Genomic DNA, 24,476 nt, shown 5'->3' with positions numbered 1-24,476 from the left:
GCAAGATACTTTGGTCCTTATAGTATTGGAAAGAAAGTCAGTGACCTTAATTATATTATTAATACTCCTGGGAGGCGAAAGCAAAAGCAAATGTGTCATATAAATATGTTAAAAGAATATTTTGACAGAGATAGCAAAATTAGTAAACCTATATCTTTTGTAAACTCTGTTCCACAAAATCAATGTTCAATTGAATCTAATAGTTGTGAAAATTTTGAAAAGTCTGATCCTGGTTCCGCAAAGCTTGAAAACTCTGATATTCTGAAAAATCTGGATGAAAAACTTGCTCACTTAGAACCGTCAAAACGAGATGAACTGAAACAGCTTATTAATGAATATGAACATTTATTTCCTGATATTCCCACACGGACTTATAAAATACATCATGACGTCAATCTTGAAAACTCTGAACCAATAAAACAGCATCCATATAGAACAAATCCTGTAAAACAAAAGTACCTAAGACAAGAAGTTCAGTATTTATTGGATAATGACTTAATTGAACCAAGTCAAAGCAATTACAGCTCTCCATGTATTCTTGTACCGAAATCAAATGGAACATATAGAATGTGTACAGATTATCGTAAAGTGAACTCTGTGACAAAAACTGATTCATTTCCTATACCAAGAATTGATGACTGCATTGACAAAATTGGAAAAGCAAAGTATGTAACAAAGTTTGATCTTCTAAAAGGATTCTGGCAAGTTCCACTTACTGATAGAGCTAAAGAAATATCAGCCTTTGTAACACCAGACGGCTTATATCAATATAAAGTCATGCCCTTTGGTATGAAAAACTCACCAGCAACTTTTCAGAGGCTTATAAACATGGTAATATCTGGTCTACACGGATGTGAAGCATACATTGATGACGCAATCATCTACTCTGATGAATGGGAGGAACATCTCAAAACTATAAGAGCATTCTTCGACCGACTTAGTGATGCTAAATTGACAGTTAATCTTGCAAAAAGTGACTTTTGTCATGCGATTTTAACATTTTTAGGACATGTAGTGGGACAGGGTTAAGTAAAACCAATAGAAGCTAAGGTCAAAGCTATCTCTGAATTTCCTGTGCCAACTTGTAAAAGACAACTGATGCGATTTCTTGGTATGGCAGGGTATTATCGTAAATTTTGTAATAATTTTTCGGTTATTGCAGAACCATTGACAAATTTACTGAAGAAAAGAAACAAATTCATTTGGAATGACAAGTGTCAAATGGCATTTGACAGCCTTAAAGCCATACTTAAGAGTGCACCAGTTCTCTTGGCACCAGATTTTAATAAAAACTTTAAGTTAGCTGTAGATGCTAGTGACATAGGTGCTGGAAGTGTATTGATCCAAGAAGACAACAATGGTGTTGACCATCCTGTTTGTTACTTTTCTAAAAAGTTTAATGAACATCAGAAAAATTACTCTACTATAGAGAAAGAGTGCCTTGCTCTTATTCTTGCTATTCAGCATTTTGAAGTTTATCTAACTTCTTCAAAGTTGCCTGTTGTTGTCTTTAGTGATCACAATCCCCTCACTTTCTTGCATAAACTTAAAAACAAAAATCAAAGGTTGTTGAGGTGGAGCTTATTTTTGCAAGAATATAGTCTTGACATTAGACACATTAAAGGGAAAGATAATTTGATCCCTGATGCACTTTCACGTGTCTAAAACTGTTATTTGCAGTATTTTAAATTTAACATTTATATGATATGATTGATTATTTTTTGTTGTTGTTTGCTATTGTTTGTAATAGCATTTATATGATATGATTGATTATTTTTTTTGTTGTTGTTTGCTATTGTTTGTAATACACATATATATGAATGTATAAAATTGTTTAACATTTCTCCTATGTTATTTGTTAGTTACATTGTTTGAATTTATGTAAAAGAAATATTCATTTCATTCATATTTCTTTTTCTTGAAGAGGGGAAGTGTTATGTATGCAACATATTACATGTATATAATTTATATCTGACCAGTTGGTATTTCCAATATTATCATTGTTCTATTTTTAGAACATAAACTACATGTATGTACTAGAAGGTTCTTAACTGTTGTAGAAAACTCATGCATTATATTTAGATAGAAACTTCTGGAATGATCTTTATTGTTGAAGTTGCTAGATTATGATTACTTGAGAACATAATAGACCTTTCTGGAAACTTCTTAGTTAATATATATAAGGAGACATTTTTCATTAATCTTATCTTTAAGTCATCAGTTACCTTTTTAGTCATCAGTGATCTTTTAAGTCATCAATATATTTGGAGTATTATTCAATTTGGAAATTAAGTGATTTATTGGAGCTTGGATTATTAATTATTCTTGTGGATTTTATTGTGGGAATTTATTCTAAAGTGTTCTTGGATTTAACTTGGATTTAACTGTGCTATTCAAAAAGGATCATTCCAGGATCAGACTAGACATTTGTAATTTTCATTTTTATTTGGACTTCAGGTATTTGTAAACATAATTTGTTAATTTATTTTTCTTTAATAATTTTTCTGTAATAAATTTGTTATTGTTACAAGTTTGTTGCTGGCTTTTCTTTCTCGTTACGCCTGGCTCGTAACAATACACATTATATACCTGACCAATTTTAACAAACTTACTTGATCTGAAAGATTTATCTAGTAATATCTACAGCCCCTGCCTGTTGCTAAAAACAGAATTTAAGACAATTTATTTAACACACGATATATACGTATATTTGACCATATTTACATTGTTATTTGATCTTGATCATATATCATTTGCTCAATCTGTTGTTAATATTGCTGGATTCAAATCTATGTGACATTTTTCTGTTCATTTATATGTATTAGTTATTTATAGTGAGGTTTTTTTATTCGCATACCTCTATCATTATAAAATATAAAATAACATATTTTACAATTTATATTTGATAATGAGGACAGAAAAATCTCGCACAGTAGAAAGCCTTTTTAAAGATTATGTATGAAACATTTGATTGAGGCTTTTTGTATTCCAAAGATGAAGGAATGTTTAAATAATTGTGCTTCAGATAGTGTTACAAGATTAAAGATTATATAAAAAGGACAAACTCCGTTAGTTGTTGATAAGCATAAGATATGCTAATGAAGTAGTACCTGATGTAAATTAGTTATCATAGAAACCATTATATTCTTGTAAGATATAATATATATATATATTAATTTTTTTTGCATAAACAGATATAGCTGAAAACACATGAGAAATATGTATGCGTTTCGGTGTGATTTACCTGGTCAATTTAACATTCCCTTTATGTACACAGAGGGCCATTCATACTTGCTAAACAAAATTAATAATCAATAAATTACACCATACTCATTGTAAAATATATGTATGTTTATCTTTTACAGTCAGTATGATAGTGTTATATGTATAAACAATGAACCAATACTTAAACATAACCGATTGATGGGTCTAAGGTTTATTTGTGTTATATTGTTTCACTTTTTTATATATAAATAGTACTTAGCTGTGATTGTTTATATTTTAGATAATTGGTCAGATATTCAACTCATTATGAAAAGTATAGGCAATATTAAAGTAATACTTAATATCGTTTTAGTATGGATAACGTTGGTGTTACTATCCAGTGCTTTTAAACACCGGTTTTGGAAGGTTATGCAAATACATTCGAATATTCAGGATTTAAAAACAAATAATGTAAACCGCCGGTTATATCCATTGTACTGCAAACGAATGCAAGGAAATTATTTACGTAAACTTGACAATAGAACATACAATTTACGCATTATCGTGATAACTTTTAATAGATTTAAATCCCTCGTCAGATTACTTCGTTCATTGAATCAGGCCATCTACGACGGTGATACTGTAAAAATTGAAGTATGGATAGACAGATCAGAAGAGGGTGTTTTGGATGAAGCTGTAGTAAAAACGGCCAACACATTTTCATTCCAACATGGTGATTATGAGGTTATACCACATTTCGAGCATGTAGGTCTTCACGGACAATGGATTTCTACGTGGAGGCCAAAGCGAAACAGTTCTGAAATAGCTGTCATTTGTGAAGATGATATCACTGTTTCAATTTATTTTTACAAATATCTAAAATATGTTCATAAGAAATACGACAATCATTCAGAAATAAATGGCTATGCCTTACAAGGGTTTTCTATGAAACATCACTTGAAAGATAGCTCCCCTCTTGTAGGTCCAACAAATAGCATTGTGTTTCTCTATCCCGTTATTGGTTCATGGGGATTTTCTCCAAGCAGAGATAATTGGATACATTTTCAAGAATGGTACAGCTTGGCTTGTAATGATGACACAAAAGATTTATTTATACCAAATAATATAGCAAGCAAATGGTACATACAATTCAGAAGGAAAGGGACACATAAGAACATATGGACAATATGGCATATATATCATGCGTATATAAATTCTGAGTTCACACTATATACAAATTTACCAGGTTGGTATTATGCTTTACATCTAGTGTAGGATCACCACAAAATTTAATGACAAAATATGAGGCATAACTTTTGATATTTCTTAGTCACTGTTTGTCAGAATGTAGAAAATAAGTATACTTTTTTTCTTAAACATTTATAATTAATTCTCTCAAATTGCTTTCAGATCATATTGGACTTTCGACTAATTGGCGCGAACAAGGTCTTCATTTTAAGAAATTTAAAGGAAAAACAAACGAATTATTACAAGTCTGGAAACACGAATTTGAAAATCTGCCAGCAAAACCAATCCCTGTTGACATTTCAGGGAAAGTGATTAAGAGTTATTAACGTAACCATAACATAACACCATTATTATTCTTGTTTATATTAAAGCTGTTTATATTACAGTACAAATTCGTATTCCTAGCTATTCAAAAACGATGCCATTTTTTCCCATTTCATATCACTATCATTGTATTAATATGTTTCATTATCCAAACCTTATTATCTTCAAAGAAAATGTTTAAAGAACTTGATCCGATACTTGACATCTTATTGTTTCAATTATAAAATTAGAATATTTCTTAATAGCACTTTTTGTCCAGAATTTAGATCATAATAATGATTTCAATGCCATAGAAGTATTTTTGATCCTTTAATGGAAATATGGGCTATCTAAATGGTTTCTTGCATACAATAACAATTGTTAAAATACGACTACATAATTAGTGGATAATTGTTTTCTGTTCTTAAGACAATATAGATTTCCACCTTAAAGGCTTATACTCTCTAATACTCGGCTTAATCTCGTGTATTACTCGATAATTCTTAATTATTTCAGTATTGTCCGCCTTATCAGTACATTTTCGTTATTGGAGTTTTGACGAATACTTAATGGAGAAATTACAGTTGGCAGCCGTACGTTATAATTATATAAGTTTGGTGTATGGACACCGTACTGTATAAAGCGTGATTGAGATTGTGTGAGATAGTTGCAAGTACGACATTATATCACAGTCGCTATGAAATTGGTGACATAAATTTGCTAATTTTGTCAAAGATAATCGTTATTGACGTTCCATGTCCAGAATGTATCTTGTTTACTTATTTGGGAGGCTCTTACTTTGCCACCCCTGACGCGATCAACCAATCTACCAATAAATAATAAAGAAAAGTGTTTAAAATATAATATAAAAAAACTGCCCTCATAGATTATAAATGTGGAGTAGAATAAAAGGTCACAAGAAATTATTACAAAATAAAAAGTTATTTTGACTTTTTCACTTTGTTTCCAGATTTTAATACTTTACAACAGCAGGTGTTAAGTGCCGTGTGGCAGATGTTGAAAAAGTTGCACCGTACTTCACTTCAGTGTTGTTATATTTTTCTGGTCCTTCGGGATCATTGATGCCAGCACTATTAAGTGTTGAGAACTAGGCACCGCTTAAGCCGGTGCTTGGGGGCGTGAGGGATGTTGCACTTATTCATTATCACTCATGTACACGTATTCAAACCGAGTCTGCAATTCTTATGTTATTTTGTTGTGATTAATGCTTCCGTTGGATAACTTTGTTTCCAGATTTTTATACTTCACATCATCAGGTTTCAAGTGTCGCGTGGCAGCTGTAAAAAGTACTTCACTTCAGTGTTGTTATATTTTTCTTGTCCTTCGGGATTATTGATGCCGGCATTATTAAGTGTTGAAAATTGAGTACCGCTTAAGCCGGTGCTAGGCGGCGTGAGGGATGTTGCACTTATTCTTTATCCCTTTTGTACAGACTCAATCAAACAGAGTCTGCAGTTTTCATGTAATTCTGCTGTAATTTATGCTTCCGAGGGATAACTTTGTTTCCAGATTTTTATATTTGTGAAAGTTGGTGGGGTAAATTTATCCGATAATTGTAATAGAAAAACAATAAAATAGGCATAGGTACGAGCATTCTATTTCTTTGCTTTTGTTTACTTTTCTATAAATTCTTATGCAAATGATACACCATAAAAATATTCATATCGATGAAGGTTTTTTGTCGACCTTCGGGTCAAGTGTGTGAACATACAAACATGTGTATACATTTAAATTATTAATTTTGGTTCCGTTGTATTTCTTGTTTCAATACCTTTGATATTATATATAAATTGTAAAATGTAAAGATATATAAGAAGACAATAAATCAACTAAACGTACTTTAAATAGCAAACATGTACATGAATGTGAGATATAAAGGTAGTCCATTAACGCATATTATTGACACCTTCACAATTTCATATTTATGATATAAACATTGCTATAAAGCCAACCCAGTGTGATAATGAATTTTTCATTCAAGATCTGAACATACATACCAGAAATGAGGTAACTGCAACATCAACTCACCTATGTGAAGTGAAAAAAGATATATCAATGATATCGCCTGGCCTGCATGCAGTTATGATGAGTGAAGATATAAACTAAGTTTATTTCCTACATTAATCATTTCTCTTATTTTTTTCATTTCATAACAGGGTAATGATGACACTGAATCACACACCTAAGATCATTGTTTGAAAAAGGTCACAATTTTTTAATAAAGGTAGGTAATAAAATCATATTGGGCATGCCAATTATGTCATAACACACATAATTTGTAAATTATTTGTATTGCTTTAAAAGAAAAATGCTCAATAGGATTCAGATAACCATATTCATATAGGAGTCAGTATAAATTCAGTGACCCTTAGTGCTTAGTAAATCTAGGCCATCTTGTCTATGATTTATCACATATTTGTAGAGAATAACAAAATTATAACAATACATGCTTAATGCCTATGCTCTTGGTACTGTAGGTTTAGAGAAAACATAGTAATTACAGTAGTATGTGTAAATTAAGAGATACCCATTGCAAAGCCATTTTAGACTGCAGCATACAAATTTATGAATGTTATATCATGCTACATCCCAAATATCTAAGTTCTAGTCGTCATTGCATATTAACACTAGAAGTTTTAATGTGTTTTCCTATACAAGTCTATAAACCTTGGTGGCTCTATTAGCATGATTCATTCAATATGTTAACAAAGCACAATGTGATGCTACATGCTTATTAGTATCTGTGCTATGTTCATTTTGCTTTTTGAGAAGATTTTTTTAACTACTTTTTACTATGCAAATATATGTACACTTATTGATCCAAAAACATTTTATTTAACTTCAAAATATGTCTGCTCTATTTGGCAAGGTGATATGTTGACTATCTAAGCTCTTGACATTATAGTTTTCAAAAAGAGAACTTCAATGTGATTCCCTAAAAAGTCTTTTAGAACTGTGCCCCTCGTGACGGGCCTTTTAATCATGCTCCTGCAGTCTTAAATGACATTTCCTAGGATGTCACTTAGTTTACGTTGATTTATGTATTAAAATTCTACTCCGAAACAGAAGTGCACACAGTATATCATCACATTGTGATACTATATAAAATTATGAACTATTGGTATAAGTTCCAAATTACTTGGTTTACATGGACTCTTATTGGACAAAGTCGATTTGTGTGAAAATGTTCTGAGAGCCTAGTTATTGGGCATGTTTCCTTTCAGACAATTTACAAATCATGACTGTATTTGGTGAAAAAATGATACTAGCCTACTTCAGTCTTAAAGAATTAAAGTCTTTTTCCAGCAGCTGTGCTTAGGCAAATAACCTATGGTCATCATTTCAAAATAAAGTATGAATCATCTTCTAAATACAAGTAGTTTATGTTTCAAATTACATGTATAAGTAACGTTATATGCGTCAAACGATATTCCTTATACCTATTTCACCACACATAGATAATATGATTATCAGTCGCCCTAATTTTACTATGTATCTTTTGAAAATTATCATGTCTACAGAAGTTATTAGAAATGAACAGTATATAATTTTGAATCATTTTATTACAAGAGTACGATATAAAATGCAAAATATGATTGCTTTAATGCGATTTTCATCTTTTCAGAAATTTAGCAGGAATTAATTATATTCGTAAATAGACAACATTTCACTCGTCATGTACAGGCATGATTTTATCTAACATAATATTGTGTTTCGTTGACGTATATTCCGTCTTTTTTTTCTGAACAATTAACAAATTATATTAAGAATATTTAAACAAGTTATATCATGTTAACAATGATATAATTGAATGTATACAAATGTACCTGCATTTAATGATATGTAAGCACACTGTCTAGACCTGAAGGAAGACAAAAATACCATAATACAATAAAATATTTTAACATTGGCATAATAATGCATAAAACATTATAACAAAAGCGAAGAAATGAATATTACAAAAAATTTACTTTTGTATTGATAACATTTTAAACGGATATTTTTGCACAAAAAATTTAAAAACTTGACTAACAATGTGATTAACATATAATTTGATTGTTTTTTCTAATATATTTAAACAATTTTTACATCGAAATTAGCATACATTTTGCAACAAATTATACAACAGAAAAGATTTTCAGTTTTGCATAAAATCAGCCATATTGGACGCCATCCTGAATTCTGTAGAGGTATGAAAACAATTTTTTTTGAAGCTTTGGATTTTCGTAAAGGAAAATATTTGTGCATGCTTGCGTGTAAGTTTCAAGTCTGTACATTTTTAATCAAAAATAACTGAATAAACTATTATGTAAAACAAATTTATTTTGAAAATGGCGGCCACCTTGAATGAGCAGAGGTATTTAGTGGCCATAAAGATGATTTCCCGAAAGTTACATGCTTGTATCACGATTTGCACTATTTTGACAGCAGATACCTTATTTCCCGAACAACTAATTATCATATTAATAATGATGGAAATTGTGGTTTGGATACAGATGGGGAAAAAACATTTGTAATTCTTTTGGACAATTATGATGACTGTGCATTTTTTTCACCAATTTTCAAACACTTTTTTGGTCAGTTCACAAGACCGATTTTCGTGTATAACTAGTATGACAAAATTCTATACAAGTGACTGACTACTTATTCAACATGATTTATGAATCAACAGTTGGACACAGGTGGTGATAATTATAATGATGTGGTTATACCATGGCAAATCTTTGCAATAGGAATGCCATGACAATTTTGCCATGGTAGAAATTTGCAAATAGAGATTGCAATAGAAACATAACAATAACCCCATGAACATTTCATATAATGTTTTGTGTTTTCACAAGAAAATTGTCATGAAAATTTTGCCATGGCAAATTGTTTACCATGGCAATATACCGAAATACCATGGCAAAACACACTTTGCCATGTTTAATATAAAAAGTGTGAAAGATAAATATATATATGTATCAATATATATATTGTATATATTGATGCTACTTTACCGATGAATTATAGGCATAATTGATAAGTATTGATAATGTGACATAATAAATAATGGAATTCACCGCGGAACATATATGGTTCTCAAGAGTGTACGGAATTCCAAACGATATATGGGTAAAAATAAGGGTTACAGGCCCGGATCCATCGGGGATGGAGCCTAAAGGACTGAAGCCCCCAAGACACTCTGGCCTAAAAAGAATCAAAGGTCTGCAAGCCCTGTCGTATTTTCTAATTTTTGCAATCTAAATCGTTCTGTATATCTGTTTGTATTTTTCTGTTTTAAGTTTATTTTTATATACTATAATTCACCTTGCAGGGCACCGAGATGCAGCGACTACGTTTTGATTTTTTAATATAATAACAGTTTGATACATACGGAATTTTGCATGACTAGAGTTAAATCATAAATCATTTATGTTCATGTTTTATGACAGCCACACTTTATCCTTTTATCCTTGCATATCGTTGCTACTTCCTTAAGACTCTTAAATTTTTTTGCCGCTATTGGGATTTTAACCCCAGACCTCTCACACCCTAAACGAGCGCGTTACCCATGCACCACGGAGAAGTGTAACCACAGTCTGAATAAGATCAAATAATTCTAATTTTAGAATATCCATGCAGGGTTTGTAATCCTTATTTACGATATACCTGTTGTTTAACATTGATGTAAATAATTTAGCGAAAATCTTCTCGCCAAAACAATCCGACATGTATATATTGCACTACTCGACAGTCAGATTTATTAGTGTAATACACTCTAAGGTATTCGGTAATCGACACGCTAAAAATAGCATTTTCATTGATTAAAATCATATTCATCCGCGTGCATTTATTGACAATTCTATAAGCCAACGCTACTTTTAAACTTTGAATGCGTTGTAATTTGTTTGATACATGTAACAGAATAAAAATATTTCTTTCTTTTACATCGATAGTTTTAAGCTGTTTTGAGAACTACTTGTTGTTAGGTTTGTCGTGAAACTTCTGTGTCAGAGATTGAATGTCAGCATTGTATTTGTTGATATGTGATCAGAAAATACAAACATTCTATCAAAGACGGCGTATTGGCACAAACTGGCTTAAGATAAATGAAAGTCACTTAGTCCTTGTATATTTGAGCCTGGATCCCTGCTGAGTTTCTTGTCAGTAAAACACTGTATGACTTTAGGCATTTTTTGAACATAATGTGTTTGACTCGGGTCATGCAGACGCTTTCATAGATAACTCTTGGTCAGTGAAGAGGCATATAAAGCGTCTACATGTTACTGACTAAGTTAGCTAAAGGGTGCAGGAGACCTAAAAATGAACAATTTTGTACTTCAGTGTGACCAGAAACACAATTCAAAATATTTCAAAATCTGTTTCACAGGCAGATAACCAGTTGCACAGTATTATTTAATGATATATGGCATACATTGAAGAAAATAATAGTTTGCATGCATTGCTCCTTAAAAAAATGACTGACAGTAATTTATATTTACCCCCGCCCAGCCTAAATCACACCTAAAATATACCAATATGGGCAATATTCATGAAGGTGCAGCATCCACCAGAATCACTCGCAGTGAATTATGATTCAATCGTGATATCGTGGCTGATATTTTATAAATAATATAGAATATTTCTTTTATTTTTTTAACGTGGAGAATAAACATTAAAATGTTAGATTATTAAATAAGACACTGTACAGAAAAAAAACAGATCAAACTAATAAACATGTTAAAGTTAGTATAATGAACGCACACTTAAATTTAAGTTAAAGAGCCCCATGGTGCTATTCGGTCCTTATCCGGTGCGGCACATCACAATGTTGTAACGCAATATTACGTTATGAAAAGAATCTTTTATCAGTGCGCTGAGATATCATAGCAATGAAATATATTGATGCCGATAACATGCAGTGATGAGATTTGATATATATTGAATACATATCTATTGATATAAAGGTCACGATAGATAGGAGGAAAAGGCGAAAACACTGTCGATAAGATAATTGTCGAACGAACGATTAATATCAACTAATGTATAAAGATAAACTTTATTTTTACCTACAGCGCTTTTGTAGTTCTGTATTTGCTAAAGTCGTACTTTTGTGTTGAAATACTGAAATTTCAATCAAGAAAAATTTGTAAATATAATTTGGAATTTACCCGTAGAGCCCAATTTATAAAAAGAGTGAGGCAGTCTTGTAATATTTCGGCAGATATATCTTATCCTAAACATTTTTTCAATACCAACCATTGGTCAGTCACAGTTAGTATAATAACAAAAAATCTTTTGAATTATGTAGTCAATACAGCTTATCTTGATAATGAAAACATGAGCATAATGCTACTTTAGCTACACGGATTCTCCATATTACGTAATATTACATAGTAACAATCAGACAATAATTTACAAAATTCGGATGTATTGTACCTCGATTGTCATTCATTTATTCTTTGCTAATTTATAAAATGCAGGACTTGATCGGTACAATAAAATCAATATCTAGTGAATACAGCAAAACCAAATTTATTCGTATTGTCCGACTTTTCTTAGATATACATGTATTTGTATTTATTATGACTGACAACCGGCCTGAGATGTCTTAAATTTATCTTTAAGTTTATATTCGTTTCTACACTGTAGTGTATATTTTATAGATATCTTATTGACTAACGTCCAGTGTAAGAATTAAACATTCCAGTTACCGCTAGTAAGTCATGTATTATGTTCCCTCTCACGAATAAAGTCACAGATATATCTATGAATACATTTATTTATCGTAAAGTATACATGTGGCCCTACAATACTATCTATGTTTCATGTAGATAACCTAGCAAATAGGGCTACTCTTAATAATTAAACATTATAAAAACATGAGTGTTCAACATTCTTCACTTTTCACTTTGAATTTCGTCCAGGTTTACTATAAAACTGTAAGAGGTTTCAACATGAAACTTTGTAAGTAATTAGATAGAAGTTCAGTGCAAAAGAACCATAACTCTGTCTTGCCTAATTTTGAAGTTATTGCCCTTGACCATTTTTACACTTTGAACTTTGTTTGGGACATAAAAAAGGTTTCAACATGAAATTGTGTAGGTAAATAGATCTCATTTAGCAGAAGTGCAGTGCAAAAGAACCTTAACTCTGATTTGCTTAATTTTGGAGTCATAGCCCTTTGTTAAGTTTTTTACACTTCGCACTTTGTGTGTGACATAAGTCTGACACTAACAGAGGTATACTTTTCTGTGTCCGAAAACCTATTCGGGGAGCATCACCCGGTTCAACCGGTTCTTGTTTTATTCACTTTTTTGCTGTGTTTGAGAAAAATTATCGCTTTTAAATGCATTTTGTTTGTTATAATTAGAATACTCCTTTATTTCTTCTATTTTGCCGATACAAAGATGTTATACATGCGAAATGAACTATTTACCAGTTAATCAATAGATACCATGTGAATAACTGTTGACCTTTTCATTTTTGCTTCGCTCGTAATACACGGATACGAACGTAGTGTAGTTGTAGTTCATATAAGGGCTGATTAAGAAAATGATATAATTGACTTGTCAATAATGCGTTCTTTGATTAGTCTAGCATTGGATGATATTGGTTATTATTTACCAAGTGTCCTTCCCTCATTTCCTTAAAGAGGGATTATTTAAACACACACCAAATAAAAAAAATCATTTTTTTTAAACTAATGTGATGAAATAGTTTAAACAGATCGTTGATAATGTATCATGAACAATTTGACCGATTCATGCATACATTCCGTCCCATGCCACGACGTGATGGACTTGACAGAAGAGGATAAAATCAGCAAATGCAAAGTGATTATCATTTAATATTTTACTTAACCTGGACTCGAAACGGTACTGTCGGAATACCTTTCCGCGGCTCTAATGACTGAGCTATCCGGTCGCTTACTCATCTTTTCTTCACTACCGTGATATTTTGAAATTAGTCCTCGAATTTCTCGTGGCTAAGAGCAACGTGAATCAATTCTGAGAATAATATACTAAATACAGTCACGTAAAACCCAATCAAACAAACAAACAAACAAACAAACACACAGCACCAAAATCTCACAATTTATATACAATAAGAAAATAATAGCAAATTGACAAGTATTTTTGATCATGATACGCAATTTATGACCTTCGATTCATTACGCTGTAATGGGAGATTCTCGCACCATTTTAATTTTGGGAGATTTCTCCCATTTACTAAATGGGTTAGTTCAGCCAATGAGAGAATTGTAAAATTCTTTTAATATATTCTTCGAATACTTTTAAGTTATTTATAAGTATTATATATTCAACACATGTAAAAATATTTGGAAAAAAAATTATTTTGCCTCCCACGGTTTTATTTTCCCACTCTAAAAAATGGGGTTTAAACCCCCATTGAAGTCCCAGTGGGACATGTAAAACCCTTGGGAGAATTGAAAAACCCCATGGGAAGCCACACTTTGAACGCTCACCCAGCGTTTAGCTATCTTTGCATAAACGGCCAATAATCGTCTACTTTTATCCAAATTACTGTTTGATTTATCTTTTTGTATTGAAACTATATGGGTAGCTGAGTTTGCGAAAATTCCGGATTTGCAAACGTATTTCGGAGGCTGTTGTTACCCAACATTATTTATGACCGATACAGTAAACTTTACTTACAGCGAACACGGTTATAGTGAACTTCCGGTTATAAGGAACAATTTATTTTGGCCCGAATTTTTCCCTTCTTTATTTACGGTTATAGTGAATACGGTTATAAGGAATTATCGCTCATAAGTAACTCATTTCTTAGTCCCAATTTAGTTAAAAGCACAGAAAATAACACATTTATAACAAACTCCAAAATATCGGCTATCCATTAATAAAACCTGCATGCTCAACTTTTGTTTTCATTGGCCGAATGTACTGTTTATTGTTGAATGAACCTCAATACATCTATGAAAATGAATTTGTATATCAGGACGTAATAATTTTCTATTTAGGATATTTCTAGCATGAGATCTTGTCACCAAGAAAAACCGGGCATTCCTTTTATTCTTTATTTCTTTTCTTTAATACTTTTGCTTTAGTAAAATAATTATGATCATTTATAATCGGTTTTCAACATAACCAGCATGCTTGCAAGCTATCCATTGAAAACTACAAAGTACGCTTGATTGAAACTGGAAAGAAGTCTAAACCTTTTATTTGATAAAAGTTACTCTAAAAATATAATAGAAGATATTCAATATGAAAGGGAAGAAAAATCAAAAATCTTGTTTATTCTTAATCATGGAAGGAAAACGAAACGCCCTGAGTTTAGAAAAAAAAATATGACATTTTATGAGAAATTGAGAAAGGGATTAAGACTGAAATTGAAATGGCAAATGATTTTTAAATTCCAAAAAGTACGTTGACGGGTATTGTGTCAAAAAAAGAAATAAATGATTATTTTGTCTTAATCAAATGCTCTTCAAAATGGCGGACGATGACAAGCAATCAGTTTGTTATATTTATATATGTTCGCTATAAAAACTCCTGATACAAGGAATTAATTCGCTATATGCTTACAAGGAACTCCGGATATAAGGAACAAATTTTGAATTTCCCTATGAGTTCGTTATAAGCGGAATTTGTATATGGAATCTTTTAGAGGTAATTTATTGACATAACCGATCGCAATTACTGCAGAACCAACATAATCAAACAGCGACAAGGACTTTAAAATGATAGATAACCACGTTATAAACAAGCTTTAGAAAAAATGTCAATTTTATATGAGTAAAATACATTCGAAATTTATTAAACAGCATTGGTCTCTGTGTTGCTATTGATTTCTTTAATACCAAACTCTCATATTAGTGTTTTATTGTCCTTGTTTTCAATGCAAAAAATACTATTAATTGTCTTATTTTTATCAATACTTTTTAAGGTAGTACACTCCTAATGCACTATCTCCACTTCGAAGAGTATTCAAATAGGCTAGAATCACGGTTAAGTGTATTGAAACTGAGGGGCGTGGGCTCAAACCCCAGAAGGGGCAACTTTTTTTTATCAATCTCTCAGATCCCTTATGGAAGGAAAATGTGTTTCATTTTAATTATATAATTTTTGTAGGTATTTATTTACTAATAATGCCAAATTTAATAGCAAATATGATACCAGATATTTTCAAAGTTTTATAGAATAAAATCTACACAGTAAAAGTATTTTATATTTTGCAAGACCAACAAATATACGTTTAAGAAAATTAAAGCAAACTTTGAAAACAGCTCTCATTGTGGAAAATGTTAGGGATATTTTAAATAAGGCTTTTTACATAGGGAAATGGTCAAATAAGTGTTAAAAGTGGGTGGGGTAGGGTAACATTTTTATACATTAAAAACATTTTGAGTGTCCACATTTCTGAAAAAAAAACACCTTTTAATGGCAAAGTTTTAGTTCAGGAAAATGTCCATAACTCATGAACCACACGGTAAATTTGTTTGAATTTTGCATACAGGTGACTTTTAAGGCATATTACTGTCCTATGTTGTCAATTTGACAGTTCCTTATAGTGCCCATTAGGGGTGTTCTACCTTAATAGGAAAATCAAATTTGTCATCAGACCTCTGAACAGTGTTGATGATGATTGCTGGCGGCATTCATTTTTGCGTATCAAATTGAAGTAAATGGATCTAATTTACAGCCTAAAATCATTAGAGCAAGTCTTCAAATAATTAGATTGAATATTTTTTTGTTATAGTGACATTATGCAAATCTAAAGGTATATAGTGAGTGAACAGGGAGTCAATATTTTCATTTTGCCATAATTCCTTTTGATTTAATAATTGACTTCGCATATACAATAAATAACCCCTTTACCAAACGAAATTTCTGTAAATATCATTTAGAATTTACCTGTAACGTTCAATTTATAAGAGTGGGGCAGTCTTTTTATATTTTGGACAGATTTTAAATTTTATCATAAACATTTTCCAATATCAACTACTTGTCAAACACCATTTAAGTAGTCAATCTTTTGAAATTAAAAGTCAATTTAGCTCATCTTGACTATAAAAATATGAGCTTAATGTCACTTTAAAAGCGATTTCTATCGCTACAATATTGTGTAATTTAAAACGGGTATTGTTTCTAAGATATTGTATCTAGTGGCTCATTTTGTTGTAAACAGTCTAGGTCATTGCTACTTTTAGCTATCTTTATTCAGCTATTTTTAGATATGATTATGTCTCATTCAAAATTAGGTAAAGTCATGCAGTATAATGTCGCGCTTGTAAAGGTCGCGTAAAATCTACGTACAAGGCATGCTAGTTCTAAAAATGAATATAAAGTACTATTTTCACTATATTCAACCGCTAACTTACTACCAGCAATGAGCAATTTTGAAAGTTAATGTACTTATTCACTGCTTAATTAGCATATTTGAAAAGTAATTTTAATGGAAATAGTAATATGTAGCTATATATTCTGCAATGGCAGACGTACTTGTTCAGATATCTTTCCTGTGTTACCCAACATTATTGATGACAAATATATTGAATCTATTAGAGGTTATTTATTAATATTATAAACCACAACTACTGTAGAAGCAACATAATCAAACAGCGACAAGGACTTAAAAATGATAGCCACGTTAGGATTATGTTGAATGACTTATATTTACTTCCTTTCCTAAGTGCTAGGTACCGTTATATTTGAAGCTGAATAACTGATATTTTATTCAGTTTGTGCCTAATATATTCTCAAGATTCCTCTACGATTGCACAAAAAAAAGATCTGTCATACTCACATGCCTGTAAATATGGTGTCACGTTATCACAGACTGCAGTTTTCATGTTTTACACAATGTCATGTGCAAAATGTAATTTAAACATTGAATTGTGTATGTTTTATTGTAAACATGCTTATCGACCGGTCAGAGTTATGTTTCTTAAATTTGTTTTCAAATTGATCGATTGTGAATACTTGCGGGCACAACAACATAAGCAACACAATTATGCTCCGTTGAAAGTATATAAAAAAATGTTTTGCGGATTGAAGACTTATTGAAAATATTTATGTAACTTACATTGTTTTTTATTTAACATGAAACTGCTGTTAAAATTAATATTATCGATACAATTGTTTACACGAAAACGCTATCAAAAACTGTTCAAAGATATTGTTACTAATCATGCGTTTGACAAAGTTATTCAGTAATTGCTTATGTTCTGTTTTTTTTTTTATTCAAGAAACGTGTCTGGGCATTTTTTTAGTACATGTCGTACAATATTTGTCTGCCACATTAATAAATGACCCCTTCCAGTTTCAGATCAATTCAATCATAATTACCCTACATCGCTCAAACTCTCGGATTACTCAGTTAATTACGAAGTCATAGTGGCATTAGTTCAATCTTTTAAATAGTTCCACAACTGATCTCGCTCAATGCAGACTTTTAGTCAACCTCTGCCTATGCCCATTATATTTTTTAATTAAATGAAAAGGTTGAATTTTTCTCTCTGTGACAAAAGATGTTTGATCTTGAATGCTTTGCACGTTGTTTTTATGCAGGACTCTATTTTGTAACGAAATGCATGTACTTAAAATGTTTGACAATAGTTTTTATTATTGGTATCAATGCAAAACGTTGTTGTATTTAAAAAAGGCTTTGCAGTGAGTAAACACACCGTATCAACCGTATATTGCATGTTATTTATTATATGTACATCAAATAATATCACAAAACAATACCAATCCTACATGAGAAGTTGGCATTCTTAATGTTAAAATATCCTACACGAGCAGTTAGCACCCTTAAAAACGATAAGATCCATTATAGTAGGATGACAATCAAGCCATTCAGAAACTTAAACCCTGACCCATATTTAACGAGTGGTGTCATATACCAAACTGTTTCAATATATTTGTAGTTTCCAAAACTGCCGGCATAAATTGGCATAAATGGTGGCAAACAAAGAAATCAAGATGTGGTCCATGATTGCCGCCATAAATATGGAAATAACTTACTTACTTTTACTTGATTTTAATATGTTAAAACAGATGCATTTGTTCGTTTTGTTCATTGCTGATAATAGATATTCTAGCCCACTAAATATGTTGATACTCCAGTATGGCTGTTATATATAATGAGTTTTTTTTATCTGGAAGCGTCATGAAATTTTGAAAATTTATTTTTATTAAAATTTTGAAAATATATTTAAAAGTTAACTATTGTGAAGTGAACAAAAGAGTAATAACAATTGTACACATTGCTAATGGCACTTACAATCAACTTTGTTTTCCAGAAAGACTCCAAAATATGCAAAAATTGCCATGTGCTAGTCATAGAGTAGAAATATGGTGATCAATATTGCAAAATGAGTCATTGATAGTACTTTGTTATGAATGTAAGTTGTTTCTTGGACAATTTTACTTTTCTTTATATCTGCAGCTTTCCACCTATATGTAATTGTTTCAAAGAGGAATTGATATTTGATTTGACTAAACCTGCTTAAAAATTATCATATTAAGCAAAAACAACCCTTGAAATTAAAAAGGCATAACTTTGTTTCTTTTGCAAATTTCACCAGTTTTTCACAAGTTTTATTTATATTTATTCATAAAGAAAAATTCTGATTGCTAATAAATGTACAAAAGCATTATATGAGAATTTCATATGAATGCTAATTGATACTTTTGATTTCTACAAAGGTTTGTGTTAATAGCCTGATAACTATACAGTGTGACTCGGTCATTTTTAACTGCAATGGGAATATACATTTGGTTCCTTTACATACATTTTATTGGCACAGCACATATCTGTAATTTATGAAGCACTGAGGAAAATATGGGCAAACTGTGTTACTGATACCTCTTTCATGCTTATTGATGATTGTTAAAGCATTCATTAGTGTAAAAACCACTAGTTGGCAGCACTAGTTGGCAGCTGCATTGCTTTCTTATTACATTACTGCCTGTTCAACATGATTTAAAACCAAATTTGTTGCAAATGGTGAAATATATTCAGTAGATTTTCGAGAAGCTGAAATGCGTTATGTCCTGTTTTTTAGAAGAAAAAAAATCATGCTATTGCTACAGCCAGATTGTTATTCCTGTACATATTGCAAACCATAAACCATTGGTCATTATTTCGTAATGGATTGATTTCATACTTGAATACAATAACTCTTTAAGAAGTAAGGGCTGAAAATGACCTTGATTCATGACTGATACAATTGACCTTCAAGGTCAAATGCTTAATTTATTTTTGGTACAGTTTTCAAATGAATTGTTTTTTGCCTATAACTTTGTTATTTACAAATTGATTGTTTTCATTCTTGGACGCAAAAATCCTTTAGACAAACCTTCAAGAAGACCAAATTGATCATGACGTTCACATATTCATGACCTTGACAGGCAAATTGATGAATTGTGCTTGGACATTTATATATTTATGCCCCCTTTAAAGAAATGGAGGTATATGGCTTTGCATTTGTCTGTCGGTTAGTCGGTCTGTAGACCAAATGGTTCCGATCAATTACTAAAGAACACTTAGATCTAGGAACTTCAAATTGCTCATGAACAAAAGATAACCTCTAATGTTTTTGGTGTCTTGATGTCAAAAGTCAAGGTCAAGTTGACCTTGAATGTCAAAATAGTTTCCAGTTGATAACAGCTCATGGAACTTCAAACTTTGCATGTGCGTTGACTTTTTCCTGTTAATGACCCCTATTGATTTTTGGGTCAAGGATCAGAGGTCAAGGTCTTATTGACCTTGTTTGTAAAAATGATTTTCGACCAGTAACTTGACAACCCATTGGTTTTTGGCCTTCAAACTGCATAGGTCTTGCCCAGCAGGTTACCCCCTGTTGATTTTTGGGTTAGAGGGTCAAAGGTTAAGGTCACATTGAACTTGTAGGAAAAAAAGGTTTCTGATTAATAACTGGACAACCCATTGGCTGTTGGCCCACAAACTTCGTACGTGTCTTGGTCTTGGCAAGTAATGCTCTTTATTGATTTTGGGGTCAGAGGGTCGAAGGTTAAGGTCACAATAACTTTCTATGTCAAAGCGTTTTCCTATCAATAACTCGACATCCTACGGACCCTATAACTTTAAATGTATATAATGCTTTGCTTTTGGTTAAAAATGACCTCAATGGATTTTTGTGTCAAAGGGTCAGAGGAGGTCAATATTTCATTTACATAATAGGTAAAGACGGTTTCCGATCAATATCTCAACAACTCGCGGGCCTTTTACCTTCAATCCTCAAAGGTGCATTGGTCTTGGCCAGAAGATAACTCATATTAATTTAAGGGTCAAAGGACAAAGTCACATTGACCTTGTACGTAGAAACAAATTCTGACCAATTACTCAACATTTTGTTTGGTCACTAGGTCAAAAGTCAGTCATATTAACCTGGCCACATGACTCATTGGCTGTCGATTCGGGGCTTACATGTTTTACAAATATAATGTTCTCTTTATTTTTGTTATATGTGAGTTTTTCTTGACATTGACTCATAGATGAAGTTGGCGATAAAAGTATTGTATTTTGCAGTTTAAGCCACAATTCTCTATAACTTTGTCATTTCTTTTTTTTATTTTCACGTCACACTAACACAGTGAAGGTCCTATAGCTACTGTCCAGCATGACTTGTGGAGTCAACAACCTTGACCACTCTGCCACAGACGCACCTTACTTCTGTAAATTCATCAATGAAGATTTAATTGAACTTGACCTCCATCTTAATGTTTTTACCTGACCTTGACATTGTCACTAAAGTTCAGATTAGAGATTTTTTTAAATGGCCATAACTTTGTTATTTATTCATGGATTTATTTTATCTTCTTGTATACTTGGACAAAAAAACAGCTTAGAATGAAACTGACATATTTTGAAAGTAAATATGACCTTGGCCGATAAAAAACTACTGTAGCGATGAAATGTTCAATTAAGCTGAGATTGTCATCACTTTGTTATTGATTTATGGATTTAATTTATAAATTGGCACAACAGGCATGTTAAATAATTTATAAATGGCTTTGACCTTTATTTGACAACAAATCTTTGGAAGTTGCTAAAATTGTCATAGCTTTGATATGTATTTGCATATTTGATTCATACATGCACAAAAAACACATATGACAAAAACCTTATTATGATATAACATTGACCTTTAACTGACTATTACCTTGAATGTTAAAATATTGAAATTTGCGTATATCGTCATCAAATTGTTATTTATCTTTGATTTGGTTCATTCTTGGACAAAAGAACACCTACGAGTATGACAGAACATAATTTATTCAACTATGGCCTTAACTTAAATGCCCTTGACAGTCAAGATCAAATATGAATTGAATAAGAAAAGTCTAAGCTAGACTCAGCTAGACCGTGGCTGATGATTTAAATGACAACTATATTATAACATGAATCCATTTCAATTATCATTTTCACATGTATTGGGTATTACGCTTGAAATGTTTCTACAGACATAAGTTTGTTAACATGGTTTTTCTTTTAAAATTGTTTTGTTGGCAGTTAAACTTTTCTATTTATATAATCATTACTTGCAATAAATACAGTATGAATACTGATTTGTGTGTAATATATTTCAGTTCACATGTATATGGAAGTCCTTGGCATGAAAATTGTTTGAAAGAAAGATTTAAACAAACATGACCGAATATCATTTCCCAACCAACTCCAAATGTCATATTTTGAAATGTTTATTTACAATATATATCCTCTCAACTGTGCATTTCGGCTATGTTTGTTACTATGTTCTCAGTAAATGATTTTTATGCTTCCCAAAGGGTGTGCATATAGTCGCCGCTTTGTCCGTCCATCCGTCCGCTATTCTTGTCCGGGACATAACTTTGAAACAACAAAAGGTATCAACATGAATCTTTGTAGGTAAATGTAGATCATGTAGATAGATCTCACTGAGTAGATGTGCATAACACAAGAACTGTAAATCTGCCTTGCCTAATTTTGGAATTATTGCCCTTTGTTTTATTTTACACTTTGAAATTTGTCCGGGACATATCTTTGATAGATATCAACATGAACTTTGTAGGTAGATAGAATTAACTCATTGTGTAGAAGTGCAGTGCTAAAGAACCATAACTGTCTTGCCGAATTTTGAAGCTATTGTCCTTTGTTCATTTTTACACTTTGAACTTTGTCCGGGATATAACTCTACAACTATACAAAATATCAATATCAAACTTTGTAGGTAGATATATCTTATTGGGTAGGAATGCAGTTTAATACAACCGTAACTTTGTCTTGATTAATTTTGGAGTTATTGCCCTTTGTTTATTTTTACACTTTGAACTTTGTCCAGGAAATAACTCTAAATCTAGAAGATATATCAACATGAAGCTGTGTAGGTAGATAGATCTCATTGTGTAGAAGTGCAGTGTCAAAGAACCATAATGTCTCATGTTGGAGTTATTGCCCTTTGTTCATTTATACACTTTGAACTTTGTCGGGGACATAACTCAAACTATAAGAGATATCGACATGAAACTTTGTAGGTAGATATGTCTAATTGTGTGGAGTTATAGTACAAAAGAACCGTTACTCTATCTTGCCTAATTTTGGAGTTATTGTTCTTAGTTTATTTTTACACTTTGATCTTTGTCAGGGACATAACTTTGACACTTCAACAGGTATATTTTTCTGTGTCCAAAACCTCCTGGGGGAGCATAAACCGGTTCATATCAAGAGTCTTGGGGTATTATTTTCATATTGTATACATAAAATGGGTCTTATTATGCCTTGAAAGTAGGAATGATATCAGCTTTGAACACCTCAAATTTAATAGATTGCTCTATAATTCTCGATCTTGCAACAACTTGCGCCCCATCAGTGATTTAACACTTTGATTTATTAGTCTATGGCTTGCTGTACTTTGCAGATAATGAACATCAGCTGTTTTTCTAAGTATTTTTTATTGAAGTGGAAAGTTATCAGCCATTTATTTTTTTGTGATGGAAAGTAACATTTTGCTTTGTGGTATAATTTTTATTGATAAAAAGTTAACTAAGTGTTAAACACTTTAACGCCTCGTTAACTAACACAAAGTTTAACATAGCTCTGAACAAATTAATATTTGGCATTTCGTTAGCTAACAAAAATATTAAAATTTAACAACAGTTAGGCTAATTTGTCGTCAAAGCTAACAAAAGTTTTGAACAACTGGGCCATTGTATTTAATAAAAGAGATGACAAAACATGAGTTGTCTGTCTGATTGAATAATTTTGTATTTTTAAAATAAGAGCTGCGTCTTTGTGAACAAGAGTGTATGAAAAGGACGTTTTCAAAAATTATTAAAGTGTTAACAGCCACCATATAATTGGATTTCTTTTTAAAGTTGGTACAAATATCGGAGACATTTTACATACCCCACAAATATGTATTATATTTCACAGTGGTAAAAAAAGTATGGCCTTTATTTTTCAGGCCTTACACACATGCACTATATTTTGCAGTTGCCCTTAATATGGGCTATTTTTCAGTTGCCGTTAAAAGAAGCTTCTTTTGACAGTTGGTACAAAAACTAATATGGGTGACATTTTACAGCCCCACAAACAATTATTATGTTTTACAGACCCACAACTATGCTATATATTTTACAGCCGCCATAAACATTCTTTGAATGATTGATACAATTAATTATTGGGTAATATTTACCAGCAGCCACAAATATGGACTGTGTTTTGCA

At 31.5% G+C, this 24,476-nt stretch overlaps 1 protein-coding gene across 1 annotated transcript; it reads left to right on the top strand.

Annotated features, from left to right (window-relative positions):
• Positions 1-3,407: 3,407 nt before the first annotated feature.
• On the top strand, positions 3,408-4,913 carry LOC132757787 (uncharacterized). The gene is made up of 2 exons (XM_060749174.1): positions 3,408-4,450; positions 4,615-4,913. The coding sequence occupies exons 1-2, from the start codon at positions 3,532-3,534 to the stop codon at positions 4,776-4,778; spliced, it is 1,083 nt and encodes a 360-aa protein (XP_060605157.1). The 5' UTR covers positions 3,408-3,531; the 3' UTR covers positions 4,779-4,913.
• The last annotated feature ends 19,563 nt before the right edge of the window (positions 4,914-24,476 follow it).

This window comes from Ruditapes philippinarum, unplaced genomic scaffold (genome assembly GCF_026571515.1).
Source record: "Ruditapes philippinarum isolate M1 unplaced genomic scaffold, ASM2657151v2 ctg3211_1_1_1_1, whole genome shotgun sequence".
Classification (NCBI taxonomy): Eukaryota; Metazoa; Mollusca; class Bivalvia; order Venerida; family Veneridae; genus Ruditapes; species Ruditapes philippinarum.
Note: the sequence above shows the minus strand (reverse complement) of the source record. Positions and strands in the feature narration are given on the sequence as shown.

Coding starts and splice junctions, on each gene's coding strand:
- LOC132757787 (XM_060749174.1), top strand. CDS start 3,532: ATGAAAAGTATAGGCAATATTAAAGTAATACTTAATATCGTTTTAGTA. Junction 4,451..4,614: donor ACTATATACAAATTTACCAG/GTTGGTATTATG, acceptor AATTGCTTTCAG/ATCATATTGGACTTTCGACT.